We start from the raw sequence: 25746 nt of genomic DNA, 5'->3' as shown, positions 1-25746 counted from the left end.
TACTAACTACTAGGCAATCGCAATAGCCAATAGGCTTTAAGTAAGCAAAGGAATTTCCAAAAATGCCAACTGTTAAAAACTGAATTCGTGCGGTCTTGTTGGTAATAGTTTATCGAAACAACTGAAAAGTAAAACGATAGGGCGCTGAATGCTGATACTGCGCAGTGCGCATAAAGCATAACGAATAACGTCGAACGTCTAACTGGTCGAAGTCTTAGCTGACTTATGCGCAGTGTACAGGGGCCAGGGGCGTAGCTCCACGGCCCACGCACATAGAAAATGTGTAATAGTTAGATATAGGAGGAGGACGAAAGACAAGCGTACGACGTAACGAGCTGAGTGACGGCTAATAATTAATTATGTACTATTTAGTGCAGTGGTCGGCAATAGGCGGCCCGCGAAGGAAAAATAATTGGACCACAAAAAATATATTTTTTAATAATTCTGGTTTTCCACACATAATATATATTTAATCTATTTTATGATGTCTTTAGAAATTACGACGGTGTTTATCGTTTATTGCTTTTTACAATAATAGTTGCGATCACAACAATTATTAGCTAATAATATCTGAGTTTTTAGTTTTTAGTAATTTTTTTTTTTTTTTGATTTTCTGAATCTTCATAGAATTTAATTGCCGACCCCTGATTTAGTGATTACCACAGGACACAGACATGATTGGATTGCTCGCGTAGTCAATCAACAATCAACTATCAACACTCAGAAGTCAGAATGTAAAGAGATTAGGATTTTCGAAGTTGAAATTAGAATGTGTCGATTATCAAAATTCTAAACATTCAATTTTATAATTTATATTGTGATTTGTGATGTCAGTAGGAACTAGGAACATAGCCATAACATATATGTATATAGTATGCACTATGCGATGTTCCAGGTAAACGTACAATAATAATTATAGCCACCTATAGATAATAATCTTTACAACATTACAACAGCTACTGTTCTTTCGGCGTAATAGTGTATAATTAACGCTTGGCACCTCGTATTATTGATTTACTGTACTGTGACGTGGAGTAGAAAGGAAGAATTGATATGGTTATGAGCATTAAAATCACCATCTCACTAAAAAATTTGGAACCACTAGTCCTTACTAGTTATTAGCTAACTAATTTTACGTTTAATTTTTTCTTCTTGAACTTTAAAAATATCTTTTTTTCATTGATAAACAATCACCCGTGACGGGTGTTCACTGAGCGAGAACATTCGAATTCGAACATCCTTCGACTGTAGTAGTCTTAAATCTCAATGAATTATGAAAAGATTGAAAGGCGAACGAGTATGGATCGTCAATATCGTCACGACTCACGGGCCACGGCCTCACGGGCACACGAGCAAACACACTCAATACGATAATAGTGATAATACCTATTTATTGTTGTCATCACAGAGAACATCCATCTAGAATTGCGGAACATATTTCTGTCACACTGGTCACACTGGCTAGATACTTATCAAGACGTCAGTGATAATTCGTGACGTTCCCGAGGACGATAACGTAATCGCTTAAAATATTGAGTTTAACAATAACATTTTCGTACGGAATTTATGACGTACATTGTCCTACATCCAATCGTGTTCGGCAAAGATTAAAAAAAATTAAGTGTAACATTTACCCGGATCAATTTCGGTTATCTATCTTCGATTTTAATACTTAATTGATTAAGTTTATGTAGTTCACGCCCGACGTTAGTAGAGGACGGTAGTTCGTTGCAAATCGTTTACTACCTACGTAATAATTTACCACGTATTTTAAAAACATATTGTTGGTAAAGATTCAACCATGGACCGAGATTCAAAAAAATTATTTCATAAAGTTATCGTCGACGTATTATGCTTAGGTTCAGGTAAGAACTTGTCTTACTTAACATATCTAACAATATTTTTGTAAGCTTAATATTTATTAAGCTTTTATCAGTGGCGTAACTATAAAATTCTAGCTCATGTGCAATATTATTTTATGGCCCCTAAAAATCGTTATATGAATAAAATTAAACAATTACACGTATATATAAAATGTATAATTATATTATGTATTATAATATTTATAATTCATAAAATATATCGTAATTAATTAAATTATATTTATACATGAAATAAATGACATAAGAATATGTATTTTTATACTCTTCGTAATATAAAAGTTTATGGTTTTATCGTAGTATATTATTTATTTTAAAATAGTTTAAAATTATTAACAAAATATACAATTTTAATATATTTTAAACAAAATATTAAAATTCTAGGGCCCTCTTTTGGACCGTCTAGGCCCCGGGCCCCGATGTAATGTACACCTATGCAACCATGTAGTTACGCCACTGGCTCTTATTCAAATTCTAACTCATATTTTATAGTTTACACTCCACTTACAAAACAGTATATTTATTTTTTCCACTTTTTATTTTAATATTTTTAAACCTATATAAAAATTTTCTAGATCAAAAATTGAACATTAATTATATAGGTAACTTGAAACGTTAACTTGATTTTGAGAACAATTTTAAAATAGGCGATAAAGGGTAAGAAAATGTAGGTAGATCAGTTAAAAAAATGAACTATAACTAAAAGAACACTTATCAAGATATATATATTCTGAATATTTGTTGTCCACTTTGGATGACCTCAATTTTCTAAACGTTAATTTTTATTTAGCCTTTTAGGTGAATAATATATCTATTGCTATATTTTTTTTTAGTATTGAAAGCTTCAAAGTTACCTACTTAATTATTTATTATGACAATAACAAAAATAAAGATAATTTTTAATTATAATTTTAATCGTTAAGATAATTTTAATAATATATATAGGTATTTAAGTAGTTACGTTTTCATTCATAGTATTGAAATCGTTTTCAGTATTCAGGTCAATGAGCCAAATCCAAATATATTCACAACTTTAAACATATAATTATTATTTATTATAATAGCTATATCAAAAATCTCTATTATTGTTAAATTGTAAATGAAATAACTTTTTTACAGATTTCGGTCGTGCTCTTGTGCTAAATAAAACACTTAAACGAAACCCATAGATACCACTAGGTATCATAATACAATTAAAATATATTTTCTACAAGTCTATTTATATTTTAAAATTTTAACTCGTATTATGATCTTGATAATTCGTCGGTTTTAAAAATTGAACTAAGGTTTTAAATAGTCAAATATTGAAGTACTTATATAATATTATACATATATTTTTTTTTAATATATACACAATCTGTATTACTTAACTCAATAAGAGTATGTAATGACAAAAAAATATTGAATATTTTGAATAAGAAGTCATCCATAAGTGACGCTTGATCGGGAGTTATTTGATTATCTATATATATTCATATATTATAATATATAGTATTTGATTTTTTTTTATTAGTTAGTTTCCTAATATATATGTATACATTTATATATATACATTCATACAATTATAACGGTAGTTTTCAACTGGCGTGCTAGTTGTACATTATTCTGTACAGTTGTACTCCGAGCTTTTAAATATTTTTTTATAATAATAAAAATATAATATTAATATTAAAGCATAATAAAATAAAATAATTCAATTTTATGTAAAATATTAAATTTTGATTAAAAAAATGTTCTTTAAAAAATAAGTTGTTTATGGTTAAATACTAAGACATGTAAAATTTTCTTAAGAGAACATTTTGGTGTATTAAAAAAAGATTAAAAACCACTGAGCTATTAGATACCTAGATAATAAAGTACAAAGTTTCCATATTATAGATATGTCTATGAGAATTTCTTTGGTTAAAGATTAAGTTCTTATATTATTGTGGTTGCATTATTTGACTATCATACATATATATATATCTGTATTTATTTTAATTCACAAGACATGACAACAATATAAAAAAATTAATGTAAAAATAACGAATACAGAATCTTATGTTAGATTATCATTTCGTTTCGTTCATACAGGTATCAAGCAGATTACCAATAAAAATCATCAAATTCTAAAAAAATTGTTTGAATAATGATAAACAATTTTCTGTTAGTTTTACAATTATCTTCTGCATTATTATTAATATTTTGTTTGTGAACGTTAAATCCACTATATGTATATATTTTATATTTATTCTTGAAAAAATTATTTTTTTATTGTTGTTATATATTATTTTATATAATATGGTTATTGTTAAGGTATACTTATAGAGTTTGACATAAATTCCAGTAAAGAATAATTACGAATATAGATAATAACTAATCAATAATTAATATATGTATATATATTATAAATATATAGATACTATAACCATGACTATACTCTACATCAGGGATGGCAAATTCATGATAGGTACGCGAAAAATTAAAATACTCATTACTGTTTATTTTATTTTAAATAATATAAACAAGAAGACCAAAATATTGTAAGCAATTTTTTATTATCTTTGTCGTCTTCAAGAAAATTAAATTTTAGATTTGTTAAAAAGTTGATAACATACTAGACATAAAACGACTATAATAGTCTAAATATATTCAATAAGTATTTTCTTATTTATATATTTTTCATAATTTGATGACACGCAGAAAAAAATAAAGTAAATTTTGACGTGTATGCTAACAAAATTTGCCTTCCTTACTTTATATCATACATATTTTATACGTCTTTACACATATAAAACTAATAATAACAAACATAATCGTGAATATTTTCAAGTAGTTATTTATGATATTTTTTATTTTTATTTATTAATACTTTATAGTAATAATAAACAAAAATAAATCATAATATTTTTGTATATTTTATTATATATATTTAATATTTAATTGTAGAAATTTCGTAAATTCATAGTCCCACAATTATTTGGTTATTACATTTTATTTAAAGTTATTTAAATTTAATATAAGTATAAGTACATAGAGCAACAAACTTAATAAAAATAAAACATTTTTATATAATAATTTAAAACAATAACATCGTGATTATTTAAACTGTTAAACTGTTTTAAATCAAAATTACGTAACTAACAATTTTTGAAAAATTTTTTATACCTATATAGTAAAATTATACGACTACTTGATATTCAATTTCCAAGAGTTAGACAGTACCGACTAATTAAAAGTTGTAATAATAAATCACGAAAAAAAGTCCAAAACTTTATAAACCAAAAGAAAAAAACCATAATTGAATATTTTATTGAATATTAGTTTTAATTATAAATTCAATTATAATTGTTACTAAAATTATTTATTTTTATTACATAAAAATTGCTTATATTTTTCTGTGTTGGGAAATTCTGCTTTATTAATGTGACATGTGTGTGTGTAAAAATGATTGACATCTAACATATTTATATACATTATATTAATGATATTTTTATTTTGTAAAGCTTGTCTGTAGTATTATTAAAATAAAAAGTATCTATTTAGTTTATAGGTTATTCATTACATTATTGTATTCGTATATAATAATACTATAATACTTTTTGGAAGTCTTACTGCGATTTATTACTGAAAATTGTTAACAAACCATATTTTTTTAAATTGTTGAAATATTTATTAAAATCGATTTTTTTTTTTTTATCATGATTATATTTAAAACGAGAATATCGGAATACTTACACAACACCGTTTTTTAACAAAATTGATTTTGTTGTTTTAGTTTTCATTCAAAATAAAATATCAGTAAGACTTGCAAAAAAATTTTTTTTAACTTGATTGTGATTTAAAATCTATACATATGTGCACAATAAGCAATAATTATGGGAGGATAATAAAAACTAAGAATGAAGAATGAATAATGTCATAGTATGAAGTCTCATTTGAGATACACCTAGTGATTTTATATTTACATTTGCTAATTATTGTAGTTTATACAATATTGAAGTCGCGAAACCAGTTCCGTTTGGATCGTCTAATCAGGTTCCCGGCCAATGTTGGTAAGGTTAAATCCCTGATGAGCTGATTAGAGTTAGATTGAAGTTTTATATAGAAGTGTTTTTAGTATAGAGTAACAGTTTCGTTGATTGAGTAAATTTTTTAGGTCAGAATTGAATTAGTAAAAAGATACTAGGGTGCTCCAGTAAATATACGACAGCAGATATTCTGGAAAGCTTAGATAGTTCTCTCGCTAGATTTTTCAATAGAAACCCATATTACCACTCTATACCCATAACGAGGTTGTAAAAAAGTTTTATAAAACGCACGAGTTAAAGGAATTATGTTAAGGTTGAACGCTGCAGAAGTAGTTTTAGTAGGGCAGTCTTGTGTTTAAATAACAGAACATTTATAGAAATTATTTTAGCATACATAATATAAAGTATTTACGCTAGTAATACTTTAATTCGCTCTGTAGTGAATGAGCGTGTAATTTTCTTACTATAATCAAAAAATAACTTTATATTTTTGGTGGGAAAAAACATTCTATAATTACGATAGCAAAATATTTTAATGAAAAATTGTTGCAATATTGTAATTAATAATACCAAAAAGCTCTTATTTTTTTTTTTCAACAATATAAGTTTTGAAGATCTTAAAATCTCTTACTTGCTCTCATATTAATATTTCTTTTCCTTTTACACAATGTAATGTTCTAAATTTTAAACTAAAATTTCAAGCTATTTATAAATACATAACATTTTCGAATTTATTTTGTTTTTTTCTAAAATTTATGCTTAAGTGTGGTACATTAAGATTATTATTCATGAGTTCTTTTTAAAACAATTAAAAAATATTAGAAGAATAAGACGCATGTGCGCACAGTTTAAATTAATAAATTTATGTAATTCAAAATAATGCCATTGCGGATGATTAAAAATTTTTATCGGAGTTTTGAACCAGCGTGATTAGGTAAAGTTGTCGTTGAGTCACCTTAAAAATTTATCATACTGTTATTGATGTTATAAATCTCGTTAGAAATCAAATGTATACGTCTATAGCTTGTATCACCATAAAAAGATATACTTTATGTAAAATATAACTCATAAGTACAAACTATATCGATTGTGTTCCATCTCCAATAACTGTAAATTGTTACATACTCGTATAATTGTTTAATATGTACAAAAAAGATAACGAAAAAAAAAAGAGTTTATAAAATATTTGTATGTATATATATATATATATAAATCAATATGCTTATATAATTAGATTTTAATTTATAAATTGATTCTAGATGCATTATCAAGTATTATATAATTGGCTATACTTAGCAAATATTCGAATAGTTTTTTAAAAACTCTTTTATAAACCCCCATATTAATTTTAAGTTGTTGAAATAAATTGCATTTATTTATTGTAGATACTCTACATTTTTTTGTACATTATATTATCTGGTTGCTTTTATTTCACATTCCACATTTCCACTTCTTTACATTATACTGTCCCCTGTCCACATACACACATTATTATTTACTACAGAATATAAACTGACTAGTGATTAATAACTTATACTTGTATTAAGTTAAATTATTATATTTATATAAAACTAATTTATTAAACCTACTTGTTTCTAGAGGAAATCAAATTTTTATAAATCAAAAATTGGTATATTATAAAAACTGTATATTATTATAGTTTTGTACTATACAAATTTCATATTTCATTTTGTATTTTGCCTACAGAAAATTAATGGTGTTAGTTATGCATAAAAATAGGCCCTCGATAGTACTGTTAAAAGGTACCTATATGTGGATGTAATTGTTAAATGATAAATATTACGACTTCTATTAACTTGCATGATGCAAATTGCACGTGGGTGTGTGCATGCATGCTATATGTGTAAAATAAAGTGTATTTTAAAGTAACACGAGGTCTCATTCTCAAGAATTTAAATTATAATTAATACTTTTAATCAAATTTAAATACTATGTACTATATTAAACATGGCTAAATGCCAAATTACTATTACATAATAATAATAATTTAATTATTATAGGTTCTACCAAATTAGTCTAATTCTTAAATTTTTAATTGTATTATATGTATAAATATAATTATAATTTATTATAATTTACTATAGTAAATAGACAAGAACTTACTGTTTACGAATACATTTCTTAGATAATTTGTAACATTTATTTTCATTCATACCTTTAAACCTTTAGTTTTTATTATTGGTGGCTTACACGGTTACTACAATTATATGCAAACATATTTTGAACAGATTTTTATTATTATCAGAAATTATAGTATGAGATATTTGTAAATATAAGCATATTTCTATAAATTAGATTTAGTTTTAAATTATATTTTTAAATAATTGAATAACTTTAAATAAGTATTGTGAAAAAAAAATTTAGAAGGATCGCTATTACTAGAATTCTGGTTCTAATGACTTACAATTAAGCCTGTTATAAATACTGTGTGTATGTTACTTTTAGGTATTAGCCTTTAAATGGCTTTCATAAAACATTAGGATAACAATTATTTTTATCATAAAATATTTGTATATTAGCAGTTTAACTTTAAACTTCAACATTTAATAAAATTTATCATTATTTAATTGCTTAAAAAAGTTTATTACATATTAGTTATTATATTCAAAAATGACTAATGTATTATTATATTTAAGTTATATAACTAAAAAAAATTTATTTTGATGTATATCCGTGTATTTATACCTATATTTATGTCTATTTTATTGTATTGAATGTAATACATTAAGCATATTGTCTATACACTTCGAGCTTATTACCTATTATTATTATTTTGAATTTAATGATAGCAGATTATGATAAGTTGCGAAATGGTGAAAATGAGGAGAGGAAGTAATCGCTCAGAACCTTAGCAAGCCCCATTAAACAACACACAAATAATAAATTATACTGTATATTTATTTACAAACTTAATTTATTTCTTCTTATTATTTCCTACAAGGTTATATTACAGGTACCGATAAAAAAAAAAATCCCAGTAACTAAACCTCTTCACTGAATTTTTGAATCTCAATTTAAAAAATTTCCGTATACTTTTTTCTTGAATATTTTCTTTTGGCTATTTTTTTATTTTTATATTTTTTTCTAAATATAAATTTTGCATTATACATTTGTGTATTTTCTTACTTTTATTTGTATTAAAAACAAATTATTATTTGTTTAAAAAATTTCATAATGCCGTTTTATTGATGATAATTTTTAAATATATCAAAGTTTATTTTGCAGCGAAGAAAGTAACACTGATTATGTTTTGAATCATGTATATAATTTTAAAATTACTCATCTTTATTACAATTATTTACTGCAATTTAATCCATAAAATGATTATTTAAATTACGTATACGTTTTATATCTATTAATACTATTGTTATAATTTAACACAAAGTATATATAATAACGTTTTTTTAATTTATTAATAAATATAATTTATTAATGACAGGTTGCTGAAGTGTAATATTTTTAATATACAATAATTAATACATATGGATAAAAATAAAAAAATATTATGGAATGAAGAACTTACACCTTATTAAATTAGCACTTGAAAAAATACTATAATTAGTTATAAATATTTCAATATGCTCAGTCTTAAGGTTGTTGGATAATCTGGTTTGAAAAAATAAAAATGAAATAATTTATTACATTTGGGGAAATTTATAATTAATGGAGTATTAAAAGTTAAAAGCATATGAATTCTTATGATAGGTTATGAAAAACATTAGAAATGAACGTGAGAAATATTGATGGACACGAATTGGTTCTAGGCATATTTATAATAGTTTTGGACAAGAAATAATGCTATTTAATAATTTATACTTAAAGAAAAATCAAAAAAGCGTGTGCATATTTTGTTTTAAAACAATAAATCTATAATTGTATGCGACATTTTGTTACAACCATATAAATTTAATCTATGATGTTAAAAAAATAAATACTTTTGGATATAAAATAGTTATATGTTGTATAACGCAACTCTGAAATACTCGTATGATAAGAAATTAAAAAAGTACAATTATAATAATTAATAATAAATACACAACCGAGGCATAGAAAATAAATTAAAATGTGACTGAAATATACATTTTATATTTATAAGTTAATGTGAAATTATCTGCATAAAAATATATTTATTTTTTTCTAGTTGGATTTCCAGTATTGATGTTTTATTTGTTTGGTTCTCCATACCAAAGAGGATTTTTCTGTAATGATGAATCTATTCGATATCCATTTAAAGAATCAACAGTTACATCAAGTATATTATATACAGTTGGATTAGGACTGCCCTCATTAGTAGTAAGTAATAAGTAATAATTTATCAAAAAAGTCTCCAGACGTTTCGTCCCTGTTCTTAAATGAATTATTACCTATATTATTAATTTATAAATTATAAATTATTTATGACGATCAAATAAATTAAAAATAATGAAATTATTTTCCCATATTCTTAACATATATTTTTTCAAAATCATTAACATTTATTTATAGTTAATAGTTATTATTGATTTTTGATAAAAAAATTAAGGCTTATTAATTTATATTTTACTCTCTGTGGCCTGTATCCATTAATCAGAGTTCATGAATAATCTGTTGTTGTATGCATATCACAATATTTTATTTCGGTTTTATTTTTTTAGAAGATTAATTAGTGACCATGTTTATTTATTTTCCTTATATTCTAGGTAATTACCAAGCACTTTCGCCTAATGTTTTGTTTTAGTAATAAATTTATTAATTAACATTTTTATTACATCTATAATCTATTTAAGAACAATATTTTTAAAGCTTTAAATTTTTATGTGATTTATGGAGTCTTATGTGGTAAAATAAACCTTTTTTGTTTTAATAAGAACAACCTTTTTTTAATGTATATTGTTAAGAATATTACTTTTTCTGAAAATGTTTTATGTGTATATATAAATCGAAATTTTAATGAGTAGTTTTTGTGTTAAGAAAATTAAGTACTTACTAATGATAAAAGCTGTTTATGATAACTATAGTATCTACAAGTTTAGAATATTATAAACTATTATAATTGCTGATTATTATTTAAAAATTATACTAATTAATATTTATTTGTTAATATCGCTTAGCATAATATATATTGATATTACCTATATATTTTATGTAAAATCACTATTGAGGATTATTATTCTTATTATATAAAGCTTAACCACTAGGAAGTTAATTGTTTGAATTTTGAATCGGATGCAATAACATTATAAAAAATGCATCCAAATAACAATTCACACATCGTTGGTACTGGTTCTCATTATTAAAAGTATAGTTTGTGTCGTCATGGAATACTTCTCTATTTATAAAATTGAAATGCTTAAAAATTCTAAAAATTCAAATTTGAATAAACGCATACAAGATAAAATTAATGCTTGTTGATTCACTTTTTAAATAAATGTTGATTATCGCTATTTGTATAACATATAATTATACTTTGACGTTACTATGAATCGTGTATACTACAACACCAATACCAATCACAATTTTCAAACGTAAGTGTAGCGCAACGATATCGATTTTCGGTATTTGTATACATTGCAGTCATCTCCATATTATATACATTTTTGGTTGGTCTTCATAAACATATAATGACTCAAAATTCTTAATATAACTGTTTTAACTATTTTTATATTTTTTAATTATTTTATAAAAAATCGAAATTAATTCACTATCTTATACTTTAAGCACTTGAAACAACATATAATATGTACTTTTATCAATATCTATAAGTTATTGATTCATTTATTACTGTAGTATGAATATTATTATACCAGTTCTAGACTAAAAATGTTTAAAATTTCACATTCTTTTGTTTAAGTGTAATTTTGAATTTTTGATTGAAGATATTAATAAAATACTTGTACTACTCGTCAGGACGAATCGAAGAAGGCGCTCCCTCCTAAATTAAATAAAAAAGATATTATTGTGCAAAGCTTTTATCTGATGACCTTTTTTTTTCTGTCCATGTACTTCTCCCCCTTATGGGAAATTTCTGGATCCGCTCCTGCTATTCGTACTAGTAGCTGGTAAATAATAATTAATGCCTGCATAATACATATACTTGATTGTCTAGATTTATAAGCTATAGACCTTTATTGACAATAATTTATTAACAAATAATTGAATTTTTATGTGAAAAAAATGGACCAAACATCTTGAAATCAAATAAAATTGTTTTTATTTATTAATAAGTAATTACCATAATACCTACTTTATAAATATTTATAGATTTTATTCATCGAATATTCAATGCGAAACAATGAACAATCGCGTTATTCGTTATTGGGAACACCTATCCCTAATTGGGTGTATTCCGTGTACAACAATATGTTATGGTTTTTATTTGGAGCAGCTTGTTCACAACTAACTACAGATATTGGTAAATACACAATAGGAAGATTGAGACCTCATTTTTTAGACATCTGTAAACCCAATATGGACATCTGTAACTCTGAAATCAATAAAACAAAATACATTGAAGATTTTACATGTAACGGAGAAAGGCCCAGCAAATTTACTGATAGTAGATTATCATTTCCTTCTGGACATTCTTCATTATCGTTTTATTGTATGGTTTACTTAGCGGTGAGTATAAATTTCTGTTACATATTTTGTTTAATCTATTTAAATTTAATAATCATTTTGTGTGTGTATATATATATATATATATTAGTTATATTTACAAGCCCGAGTTAAGACAACTAAGTATGGAATGGCAAGAAGCTTAGCTCAGTTTGTGGTTATTGTGATGGCAGTGTTTTGTGCACTATCACGAGTCAGTGATTATAAACACCATTGGAGTGATGTATTGGCTGGAACAATTTTGGGAATTACTACTGCTACTATAACTGTAAGCCAAATGATCAATTGTTATAATAAAAAAAAAATTTTCAAAAGGATAAAATGTAAAGACTGATGTAGAAATTCTTCATATAAACCACTTAATATTTTTTTGTATAAATAATAAATATTTAAATAAAAACGCTGTGGTCTTTCAAAATACATAAATTTAATTTATAATATTCTTTTATGTTTTATGATAAAATTTAACTAATGAATTTATTTGGTTAATTTACTGCTAACTTAGTTTGTATACCTATTAGATTTGTTTACAGTATGTATACGTATATGAAGTATTTAAGATGTTCATGGTAATAAGACAATAAATATTTTCAAATTGATGATTTTTTTTTTTTTTTTATGTTTTGCAAGATCATAATTCATATTTCATAACAAATCTACATACTTTTAAATTCTAAGCAGAGCGAAAAAGCTATCATCTTACTATAATATGATGGCTTTTTTTTATTTACACTAATTATTATTAATAACTAATAATTGATAATAAAGTAATAATCAAATTTAAATTAGAAATTTGTTAATTTGTAATTGAGTGAAAAATTATTAATAATAGTTGATAATTTAGATGATATAGCTACAAAACGTAAAAAATAAATTAATGAAATCAAATCAAATGTATTTTTTAATTTTAATAAATTATTTTCAACCACTTTTAAGAAAATAAATGACTAAAAAATGTATTTAAATATTCGATTTATAAATTGAATATGAACCAATATGACTCGTAAGTTTTTGTTTAAACTAAAATATACAATTTTATAATATTAATTTATGTTTAATTTGTTTTTCCAAACAAATATAAAAAAGAGTAGGTATTGCCTATAGTGTATAGTTTCATAATATTTACAATAAACAGACAAGTATTAAAAAATATTTAATTTACAAAATTATCTTTTTATCAAATCAGAATAATGTTAAAATAAACTCTTTTGACCTTTAATTTTTTTAGATTATGTTTTGTTGTAGTTATATATTATAATCGCCGCTTTTTAGATGGTTGATAGATTCAACAGATTTACATATATACCAACACATAAAAAAAATCTGTCTAATGGATTCACTCTACTCGTATAAGGTCTAAGAATCTCACTGCATTGGTTAATAAAACCGATGTATATTTTTAAATTGATATTTCCACTTTTTAATCCATTTACTTAATTTTATTGCGTATATATTAACAATCAATACTATTTCCTCGATTATCGCTTCGAAAACACTTAAAAACATTTTTCACATTGTTTCAAGTGATTGCAAAACATTATTATACGTATATTGTAAAAACATTTCTTATTTTTTATCGTCATCTATTTGGATGTTTTTTTCTTTATGAATGATAATACATACATTTAAAATATATAAATAAATAAATACATAATAATGAATATGTATAAGTAGATAGCATAATTTAGTTGTTATATTGAAATATTTATGTATTCCTATCTTTCTATTCTTATGCCTTTCATTTTATTGACTTGTTTGGTTAATAGACTCAAAAACTTTGGTCCCAAAGTAAGTTCAATAAGTGATAACTATTGTATTTATATTTATTGGCAAACTTAATCTTGATATTTGATTCATTTAAATATTTTTATTAATAATGAAAATTTAATTCAGAAAAACGTTTATAAAGTTGAATGATTTCATTTAAATTTATGATTACTTTAAAAAAAATTATGTGTAAAAAATTTTTAGTAAAATGCAACTTGCGTCATCGATTTTTTTCAAGTAAATTCGTGTATTTAAAAAAAATTAAATTTAAATATTTCTAGAAAATTTGAAGGTAGGATTTATTTTACTGTTTATAAACAATTAGGTACAATCACTAAAAGTAAATAAGTTGATTGATTTTACAGCTTATTATAAAATAATAATGTACTTATAGAAAATCTGTTCAAAAATATATAAATCTAGATATTAAAACCACAAAATTAAAATTTTTTTAAGCTTATGGTCTTATTGCACATTGTAATACCATACCTATTAATTTATTAATAACGAACGCTATTAGTTATGATTAAAGCTAGGATTTTGATGACTTTTGTGTTTTTTTTTTCTTTAAGTGCTATATATTTCTAACAAAAATCTAAATTTGTTTCATTATATAATAGTTTAGAATGTGAAAATTTTATTTTGCATTTTATTACATTTTTAAGGTTATTTTTTACAAATATTACGTTAATTTTATGTATTTATACTCTTTTTGTTTTTTTTTTTTGAACTTTTTTTTAATATATATTTTATAGGTAATTCCAATAACCTAATCCAGTCCATTAATATTGAAAAAGTAATATAATTAATTGTTAACTCAAATTTGAATATATTTGTTTAATTTACTTCTTAAAACAAATTTTTACTTATTTTGTGTAATATAAAAAATGAACAAACAATAATTATTTTAAAATTATTTTTTTTTTTTTTGCTTGTTTAAGTACATTTTATGGTTATTTTTAAGTTCGTTTTTTTAAGTTTTTAGATCATTTTTTTTTTTTTTTTTAGCGCATTTATGTGTATTTTTTAAGTCATTAAAATCTTAGCTCTAGTTATGATTATTCTTTTTATTTCCTCGTTAAAAATTTGAAAATCAAGTTGATTTAAATTTAACTTAAAAATCAATGTTTCTATAAGATTTAAGTTTGAGAATTAAAAATTAATACTATTTTAATAACTAAATTATTAATAATTATGATTATGTACAAAATTATTTACCAATTATGCTCACTTTCCCCGTTTTTTTCAATAACGTAATTTATAAAATCTGATTTTTCTAATTCTTTAATTCATTTTAAGACAATATTTTCAAATTTCTGAGATCTTTTTAATTCTTATAGAATGTTTTGTGGAGATGCAAACTTTTTTTTTTAAATGAGACGCTTTTCTTTATACTGTGTACATTATTTATTGGATAATTGTTTTCAAAATGTTAATGTATTTAACTTAAAATTTGAATACATAGTTTTTGATTTTTTTCACTTTAGTAGTTACCAACGATAATTGGTTAATGGTAATATGTTTGGAAAATATGATCTATGATAATTTAAAACGTTAGTAATTAATATTGATCAATCAACATTTATAATTTGTCAAGATGATCTAAGTATAATAAATATTATATCCAATATTATTAAAAGTTTTTAATCATTAATATAAACTATAAAATTATTAATAACTGAGTAAAAACTTATTCAAATTTATTTGGAAAAAAATTATCCCGTTACTAAAAAAATATGTAAAAGCTATGGTTCTCATTAAAAAAATATAAGTTTGTGTATCCACAAGACATTTTTTAAGCAGTATAAAAAAATCTCCAGAATTTTAAAATATTCTTAAAGTATATTTAAAAATGTCAAAAATCAAATAACTATTATTATTATTGAAAAAAATCTTTGTGAATCGTCCTGTATGTTTTTATATTATATAGGTACTTAAATATTTTAAACTTAATTATTATAAAAAAATTTCATTTGTATAATTCATTATATTAATTCTGTAACAAAACTAAAGACAAATCAGAGATTTTCTCTTCTTTATTCATATTTAAGCGTATACACTTTCCATATGTTGTATATAATTAAAATATTAAAAACAGTGCGATAAAAACTTTTTTCACTTTTATTTTTATAATTTATTAATTTATTAATTTAGTTTTAGATTTTATTTTTTTTCAATAATAACCTATGTAATATAATAATATTATATTGTTTTTATTATTATCAATTTTTTGGTTGATATTTTGATATGATGAAGGTTTTTTTTAAATTTAAATTGCGGTAGTACTACACTACAGTAAGATGAGTTAAAAAATATTTTTGCAATTTTTTTAATTAGATTCAGCCCTTTCTATTATTCATTAGTAAATAATAATAAAAGTTAAACATTAAAATTAATATTATTATTTCATAATCATTTTTAACTTTAATCATAATCGGTAAATGCATTTAATTAATTTTTAATATACTTTGAATAAAGAAAAATTATTGGTGTTACTAATGTATAATATGAAATAAAGTCCTTTTATATTTATATTTAATTTCAAATTTATATATGTACACATACAGGTTTTGTATATAATTTTATGCATTACAAATATTAATGTATATGTGAATATATATGCTTATAAAATAAAATTTAGGAGGACCTGTTCTTAATATGTACTTATATATTTATGAATATAGTGTGTCTCATTGATGTTTGTACTTTTGCAAATCTTAAAAACTCAATAAGATTGAATAAAAAAAAATAAAAAGTCCAAACATAATGAAATACTTACAATTATTTATTTACTTTATGTACTTATATATTAGAATTCAACTTAATGTTTTAGGCATTATACGTATCAGAATTATTTGCGTCAAAATATAAATCCCTTCGAAAACGTAATTCTTCAGAAGATGACATCGAAACTACAAATAATTTACAAACAACCGAACTCAAATAAATATGCACTAATGCTTCAAACTGCATTTAAACAATATGAGTATTCTTGTGTTTCGTTAATATATTGATTACAAAGAATAATTTAATAAAATTAAAATTTTATTTTCTTCATTATAGTTTAAAGAACAAACTATAATGTTATATGATTGGACAGTAGAATCGTATACATTATTTATGTTAATTATACGTATTTATCATTTTTAGTAATATTAAAAATTATAATGAAAAAAAGTAAATAATTTTTAATTGCATTTTTACATTTTAATTTTTTTTTATCAATTATATATTCTTTATGGCAATTGAGTATAAAAAATGTATAGTTGTTTAAAAAATTAATAATATAAATCCAATATTATAAATTTACTATTAATATAAATGTTTTTTGTTTCTACATTTTTTTCAATTATTGGTGTATAGAATATTATATATATAAATCATATACAATTATAACTTTATATTGTGATCAATTATTAACGTGGGTAGGTACCTAACTATATTTATTTTATTCATAAATGGAATCTTCTCGATTTTGTGCAGCTATTGTATAGGTGCTACTTTTCAATATTATAATACTTCACAATTTTTACAAGAATTTGTATGGTTTTGGGTATTTATTTTAAACTAATTAAACATATTTTTTATATTAAATTTTAAGCTACCAATACATTTTGTTATATAAGACTAAAAAGAAAAAATGAAATCTATTTTTACGCTGTAATTAAATAAAAGCACATTTAATATTATATATTTTATATATCTTATGTAATACTAGTATATATCTCCAACATAATTATAATAATAAGTTCCTTCTTTATAAATGTATACTTTTTGTTTGTTATAACGTCATAAGTATAATTTATTAATTATTTTACTTTAAAAAGGCAGATCTGTAATTGTTGTTACCTGTTCAAATTTAAAAAAAAACTATAATAATATAATCAATTTAAATTTTTATTTATTATTATTATTATTATTAAGATTAATATTTTAGTATTATAATAACAAAATAAATTAATTTTTATACTAATATTGTGCATTATATACATCATAGGTAATCTTTTATTTATTTTTTAATGCATTATGCCTTGTTTTTTAATATTATTTTTTTATTTATTTAACTCCATTTAAAATATAATTTATGAATCTATCTTAGTTAACACTAATCATGAGTATTTTAACATATTTTGTGTAAATTGTCGCTTTACATATTTATCAATATGATGATTAAAATTGTTATTTTTGTTTTCTACTGCAAATTAATAAAGTTAAAAATTATAACGAGAATTAATATATTATATTATTTATTTTTTTTTAAATTGTCAAGTAATAATAAGTATATCTCAAAAATATATAATCACAAAATAAATTAAGTATTGTCCGTTCGATGATTTAACTTTATAGTTAAATCTTCAAGGTGTATAGTAACACAGCGTGTTCAGGAGAAAAATACACAAGTGGTTTACAAAAATAATATACTTATTTATAAATCAACATTAACTTTCAAGACATTTTCGATTACCATCATCGTTTAACTATAAATTGTCTATTTATAAGTCTTATACTCTTAGATAAATATTTATATTCCCAATATTTCATAAATAAATTAACTCTATATTTAAAGTGTAAAAAAAATTGATATTGACGATATTATATACAGCCATAGTGAGCAGTCAAAACCACATTTGATTATTAATACATTAAATTTTAATATGAGAGTAAATATTGAGGGTTTAAATAAAATCAGGGGAGCTAACCCCCCAAGCCCCACCCTTTTTGCTCCTATGATCGAACCTACCTATCTTATATTCTTATTACCCGGCGTAATAGCAGAAAACCCTTATATTATTCGATTATTTTAAAAATTATTTAAGAATTTGTAATTGACTAACGCCAAATCTGACAACACCGCACGATTAAAGGCAGGTAAAACGTTCGCAATCGTATATCATTCGGTTTATGTGGGCAATTTTTTTTTTATTATATACCTACACAAAAGATTAACAAGCATACCTACATCTTATACTAGTTATACTATAGTGTATAAACGTACTATAGTATGGAAACGAGGGTAGTCCATCTGATAAGCGTGAAGCGAGTGTCACTTTTGTAAACCAGATCGAGACGTAAACAGCTTAGACTATGAGTAATTACAACTTTTGTATACCTTCCACATCCAAAAAGTAATTTTATTTAGTATGTTATATTTAGTTTTATAAATAAAGTAATTTATTAATTTTTTTCATTTGTATGAATCACGTGTGCAAAATAAAAAATTTTCTTGATATCATAATTTTTTTTTTTTTGAACTAATTTTGGTTTTTACGGGCAACCGCTTAATGTTGGCAAACAGGGCTAGTTCCTACGGACCCACACTAAGCGGAATCCACCATGTGCGTAGCTAAGATTTTAATCAGAGGGAGAGGGGCAGTTGATAGTCTCTTTTTTTTTACTTTTTCGATTTTATAGTAAGACTTATACGTTTGGTATGAGAAATAAAATTTAGTTTATAACGCAGGGAGGGGCACTTGCATCTTTACCTCGAGGTAGCTAGACAAAGTATTTCAGATAAGTATTTTTATTCTCAGACCCATAACTCTTAAAGTCTTAAGTATTATGCGTACTTATGCCTTATATAAAATACGGGCGAGGGTAAGCAGCTGCGCCCCTCTAGCTATGTATGCGACCAGCAGAATACTAATTTTCTAGTGAACTATGAATTCTGGAAAATATGAAGAGGTCTAATTTTCTTACATGGACGTTTATTATAAGAGTTAAGGAAGCGTTTTAAATTGTTTTGGGGTTCAACTTTTAATAGTAAAATTTTATTAAATGTTCAAGCTGACTAAAAAATAAACATTTTGTCAACATACAAATAGAAAAAAAACCAGAAAAGTTGAGATTTCAAAATAATTACCTATGTAATTAGCTTTAGATTATTTTGTACAATAATTAGATTTTTATATTCTGAGAGGAGCGATGAATGTAGGTATTGATTTAACTACGCTGTATATTATTTTTTTCTGTCTAGACATAATAATATAATATATCTATATCTGTGCTGTCAAGCTAATCATTGTACAATACCAATTAACTATACATATATTCCTATTTATAATAGACATATAATTTAAATGTTTGTGTGGGATGACCCTAATTATTAATGGATTACAATCGGTATAACGATACCATAATAACCGGGCGTGAATATGTTAAATATATTGTTTTACAATTATTATAAACATAGCATTATAAAATATCATGACATCTATTCGAATTCTATAACTTTAACATAATTATTTATTTTGAGACAACATTCTGTTTTTAGATGACATTTTCAGACTATTATATAATTTTACCAGTGTTTTTTTTTTATTTTCAAAACGTCAACGTATGAGCTAAATTAATTTTTATAATGGAAAATATACTGTAGCGTCTGTAGCCTGTAAATAGTCGTAGGTAGTTTATAATATTATACAGTTATTTTAAATGGTAATACAATCATGAAGTAGATATCCTATTATATTCGCGATATTTTAATATTTATTAGAATTATTAGATGAAAACCAACCTATACATAATGATAAAAGAAAGGAAGGGATAGACGTATTAATTTAATTTGATTTATCAGGGCCATATTAATATGGATTATTGTATTTATACATAAAAAGGGCTCATTCAACAAGGTTTTTTAGTACACTATACACAATAACAGTAATCCCTCGACTAATTAAAGTTTTAAATTATCCTTTAATACTATGGATTTGTATAAAGATATAGTTTTTGAAGTTTTATTAGTTTCATTGAGTAAGATAAATTTATTAATTTACAAATTAATAAACCTATTTTAATTATAACGACTTCTAATAAATGATTTAAGTAAATTTTAAGTTTAATTTTTTCTTTTAATAGTTGGGTTATTGGTTTTGATAACATCGTCCCTTGAACCTATTTCTAAAGGTTTCTTTTGTGATGATGAGACAATTAAATATCCATATAAAACATCAACGGTTGGAAAAACATTCTTATGTCTGTTTTATCTTCTTCTACCAAATGTTTCGGTAAATAATTTATATTTTTAGTTATTATGCTATGGTATTTAATTTTTTGGATTTAATTTATTATTTTTAAAGATATTGAATGCTCATAAAAACTTAAAATAATATTAATAAATATTATAATTGAATAAGTTAACAATTCTCATTAAATTTTACTTAAAATATGGGTCAATTGAACTATTTTTATTTTTACTTAATGAATATATTGTTTATATGTTATTTATGTATTATAGTATTAAATTACATTACTAGTTATATTTTTTTTTATTTTTAGTTCCATGATTTAATTCAATCAAAAAAAAATTACCTGTTTTTTCCAATAAATAATATTAGAATAAAATAAAAGCAATTTCAAATCTATTCTATTAATCACATTCGATATTAATATATTATACATTTATACTCTATAGTTAATAGTTTATACTGAATTTAATTAAGTATTTTAACATAATTATTTATTAGTAATTTTAAATTTTAGATAAGTTTGAAGTATTACTGGATTATACATAAAAACATAAAAATCCTATATGTAAATATAATTTATTTCTGGTTGGGTTCTGGATTAGCCCAAATTACAGTAAATCTGGGAAAATATTATTCTGGACGCTTGAGACCTCATTTTTTTCATGCGTGTAAACCAAGTATTGAATGTACATCACAAAGTCAATACATTACAGAATATACATGTACAAATCCAGAAGTATCTATATCAAATGACTCAAGGTAATTTATTTGAATTATTCAAGCAAATTATTTTACATTGTATACAAAACAAAAATATATTAAACCACATAAAAAATTATTTCAGAGCATCTTTTCCTTCAGGGCATGCATGTTTAGCATTCTATTCAACAGTATACACAATTGTAAGTGTGTTAAACATCATATTATAATGGTTAAATAATATTATACTTATAAAATATAAATGTATTATTTGCTTATGTTTAAAAGTTGTATCTACACAATTATAAAAAGAATGTGGCATGGGTTATTATTCAATTTGCAATATTTATATCTGCGTGGTATACAGCTTTAACTAGAGTCACTGATAACATGCATCATTGTACTGATGTAATAGCTGGTTCAATTATTGGTACATCATTTGCTATTTTAATGGTAAATAATACGCCTATGTTATATTATTATTATCAATTATAGAATTATAGAGGTATCTATACTAGGTAAACAATTAATCAATAAAGTTTTATTTTAAATAGATGTATGAAGTGAAAATACGGATATCTTTAGAAAACATAAATGCAGTCTAATATGAAAATAATTCAATATGATTTTTTTTTTTATTATTATCATATTATGTTTACAGCACCAATGTTAAATATTATTATTATGTACTCTGTCATTGTCAAGTTGAGCTAGTTGTTTAAGAAATCCATTGTTTGGCCTAATATCTCTTGCTTTTTTTACTTTTTCTACTGCTTCCTTAGCTCTTAATCCTTTTTTTATCATTAAATAAGCAATTGTAATTGTTGCAGATCTTGAAATGCCCATTATGCAATGAACCAAAACCTTACCTACAAATTTTGAATAGATATATTAGTTTAAATTTATGAAATATTTAAATTTACATTTTTATAAAAATTAATTGAAATTTACCTTTTTGTAATAGTGCGTCATCTATGAAATTAGATACACTATCAAAATATTCATTTATTGCAACATTAGGATCATCACATAAAGCTAAACCCATGTATTGAATATTAAATGGACGATAAAATTGTTCATTTGTATCAACCATGCCAAATCCAATACCTTGGGCAGCATTTACTACATGTGTGATACCAAGTGAAAGCAATAAATTAAGATTTTTTGCAGTGTTCCTATGGAAAAAAATATTTTTATTACAAATACTTCATTAAATGCATTTATATTTACCAATCTCCAACATAAACTCTTGGACAAATTTCATTATAATCACATGTTGATAGATATTTTTTTTTTGGAGGAGGTTGAGTACGTAAAAGCACCGCTTGCAAATCCTCAAAAGTAACTTCTTTTTTTGGTTCTTTTTTACGAAATTTTGCTAATAAATAGTCCATTTTTGACAACAAAATATTTTATTTTTTATTTAACTGATAAAAAAAAATTACCTAAAAATGAAATAAAAATAATTAATTTTTGTACATGTATATTATTGTATATTTGTGTGTATACCTTTCCATAATTTTCTATATTAAGAATTAATTATAAAATATCTTATTCTCAAAATACAATCTATTTTTAAGTAAATTTAAGTATCTAGTTAGTAGATAATTATATTCTAGGATAAGTTCAATAATTTATACTTATAGAATTGTTTTTCAACAAATTGGAAAACCTTGATAGTTGATGATTACTTTATGATACCTAATGTGCAACTACTTTACACTTTAAAAATGTATTATAATTTATACAATCAAAACTAAAATAAACAAAAAAAAATAAAACATTATTACCTGTAGATAATTTTTTGAAAGTAGTGATTTGATCTCAGTGTGAATTTTTAGTCTTTGAACCAAAAATTGATTCATACAGCATAAAAATTGAAAAATTGAGTTAAAACTATTAAGTAAAAATGTAACAACTAACAACAAATTGTTTAAAATTTATTATATTTATTTTTACTATTATCAAAATTAATTTTTTAATTTTAAATAATATCTATGGACTATGATATATGTAAGATTATTTAAGTATACATCCAAATGGTCCAAAGTATAAACCAAAATATTTTATTTTGAATGGCAAAATGGCAGTAAAAATAATTATTTATATAATTTATAATTATAAAAATTTTGCATTTTAAAAATATTACAAAAATCACATTTATCGATTAGAACCTGCAAATTATAGATTTTTTATCGTCTTTGTAAGTCAAGATAAAATAAAATCATTAATTAAATTATGCATGTAAAATTTAAAATTTTTATCTATGAAAAACTCATAAATGATAGAAATTATTGACAATTATTATGCATTAACTTATATTTATTTTGGCATAACCATATAAATCTATACATTATTGATTACTCAATAAAATACTTAACATAATATAAGTGATAAAAAAAAACATAATACCTATTTTAGATAATTATTGTAAATTAAGCTTTATAATAATAGTTTAAACAGTATAGTAATAAAATTAAAGACAAACTTCTTTTATAAAGAATTATAATTAATTTAAAATGATAAGTATTACAAACAAAATTTATAATACCTACTTTGTAATTTGTTTGTTTATGACTTGTGACAACACTATATTATTGAATTGTGAGTCTAATTTTTTTTTTTTTTTTCATATAAAAATATTCCTTTGCATAAAATAACATGCAATCGTTTTAGATAAAATTATTTATGATAATTATTATGGACATTCTTAACGACATTAATTAGATTTTCAACCGGTACAGGAAATTTAATTACTGCAGCACGCCGGGTGGCAGAGATCGTCGATAGTAATGGATTACATAGGTGATTATTACTTATTATATATACTTTTAATAAAATACACTGAGAGTAAGTTATTTTGCTTTCAGTTATCATAAATTTTAAGCGGTACGTTAAACCACCGAACGCATGCCATGAGAGCTCTCGGTCAAAATTATCACACGCATTAAAATTTTAAATTACTTAATATCATGATTAAATTGTCATTATTGCCGTTTGTGAAAAATAACGACAAAATAAAAACTAAAAAAAGAGCACTGGCCTAGGGCAGCAACGATAGCCGCAGCCTGCACTACGTAGTACGTAGTAGTGTAGTACGTAGTTTACACTTCTACAATCTGCAGCCTGCAGCCAGCATTCAGCAATCATCCCGCGAGTTCGTGGTTGATAAGAAAGGTAAAAAAATCATGATAATATATTTGTATTTTTATGGATAAGACTAAATTTGATACATTATGATTGGTCGTCGGTGACAGAGCGAGCTCGGAAATAGATTGTCTCGTTATCTACAACTGTTTACCACGGTTATGGTAAGTTGAATTAAGTTAACCATTTGTACACGACTATGGAATATACACATTACACACAAGCACACAAGCACACATAATATAATATATAAATATATATATGTGAGGCATACGCGTGTACGATGACTACAAAATGTGTAGGTGTGTTAAATGTACTAATGTGTGTGCTGTGTTTAAGAGAACATGACACATGAATGCATGAGGACGTCTTACCGATATCGTAAAGAGTGACGATGACATGCCGTCCTGCGGATGATGTTTGTTATAAATTGTTGTAGGACGTATTCACCGAGACACTTAGTACAAAATGTGAAGTACATACAGTTTTATTATTTTATAAGCAATAAAAAAAAAAAAATAAATAATATTTACAATGTTAGGTAGTATTTAATCACAGGATTATGAGTGTAATAATTCTAGTCATGACTGCAGTGATACAATTACAATCATAGTAATAATGATTTTTTATAGTTTTTTATCATATTAAAAAGAAAAAAAACGA

The 25746-nt window shown here is 23.5% G+C and overlaps 3 protein-coding genes across 6 annotated transcripts; 2 read left to right on the top strand and 1 right to left on the bottom strand.

Annotated features, from left to right (window-relative positions):
* The first annotated feature begins 1515 nt into the window (after positions 1-1515).
* LOC112591734 (putative phosphatidate phosphatase) lies at positions 1516-17299 on the top strand. Its single transcript, XM_025335648.1, has 5 exons — positions 1516-1865; positions 10053-10204; positions 12152-12508; positions 12597-12773; positions 17106-17299. The coding sequence occupies exons 1-5, from the start codon at positions 1802-1804 to the stop codon at positions 17217-17219; spliced, it is 864 nt and encodes a 287-aa protein (XP_025191433.1). The 5' UTR covers positions 1516-1801; the 3' UTR covers positions 17220-17299.
* A 3621-nt stretch (positions 17300-20920) lies between these two features.
* On the top strand, positions 20921-22572 carry LOC112591732 (putative phosphatidate phosphatase). Of its 2 annotated transcripts, none has more exons than XM_025335642.1 (6): positions 20921-21022; positions 21128-21276; positions 21752-21996; positions 22082-22139; positions 22225-22389; positions 22491-22572. In XM_025335642.1, the coding sequence occupies exons 1-6, from the start codon at positions 20974-20976 to the stop codon at positions 22539-22541; spliced, it is 717 nt and encodes a 238-aa protein (XP_025191427.1). In that variant the 5' UTR covers positions 20921-20973; the 3' UTR covers positions 22542-22572. The 2 variants fall into 2 exon arrangements, with proteins under 2 accessions (XP_025191427.1, XP_025191428.1); XM_025335643.1 differs by having other exon boundaries at positions 22476-22572.
* On the bottom strand, positions 22553-25739 carry LOC112591733 (dual specificity protein phosphatase 3). 3 transcript variants are annotated; one of them, XM_025335647.1, is made up of 4 exons: positions 25458-25739; positions 23167-23381; positions 22888-23111; positions 22553-22805 (listed from the first exon to the last, which is right to left on the bottom strand). In XM_025335647.1, exons 2-4 carry the CDS (start codon positions 23328-23330, stop codon positions 22606-22608), a joined length of 588 nt encoding a protein of 195 aa, XP_025191432.1. In that variant the 5' UTR covers positions 23331-23381; positions 25458-25739; the 3' UTR covers positions 22553-22605. The 3 variants fall into 3 exon arrangements, with proteins under 3 accessions (XP_025191432.1, XP_025191430.1, XP_025191429.1); XM_025335645.1 differs by lacking the exon at positions 25458-25739 and adding an exon at positions 24492-24506; XM_025335644.1 differs by lacking the exon at positions 25458-25739 and adding an exon at positions 23727-23816.
* Between the last annotated feature and the right edge of the window lie 7 nt (positions 25740-25746).

Source organism: Melanaphis sacchari, unplaced genomic scaffold, assembly GCF_002803265.2.
Source record: "Melanaphis sacchari strain LSU unplaced genomic scaffold, SCAv2.0 Contig141_pilon_pilon, whole genome shotgun sequence".
In the NCBI taxonomy this organism is placed as follows: domain Eukaryota; kingdom Metazoa; phylum Arthropoda; class Insecta; order Hemiptera; family Aphididae; genus Melanaphis; species Melanaphis sacchari.
The sequence above is the reverse complement of the archived record's forward strand: the minus strand, read 5'-3'. Positions and strand labels throughout refer to the sequence as shown.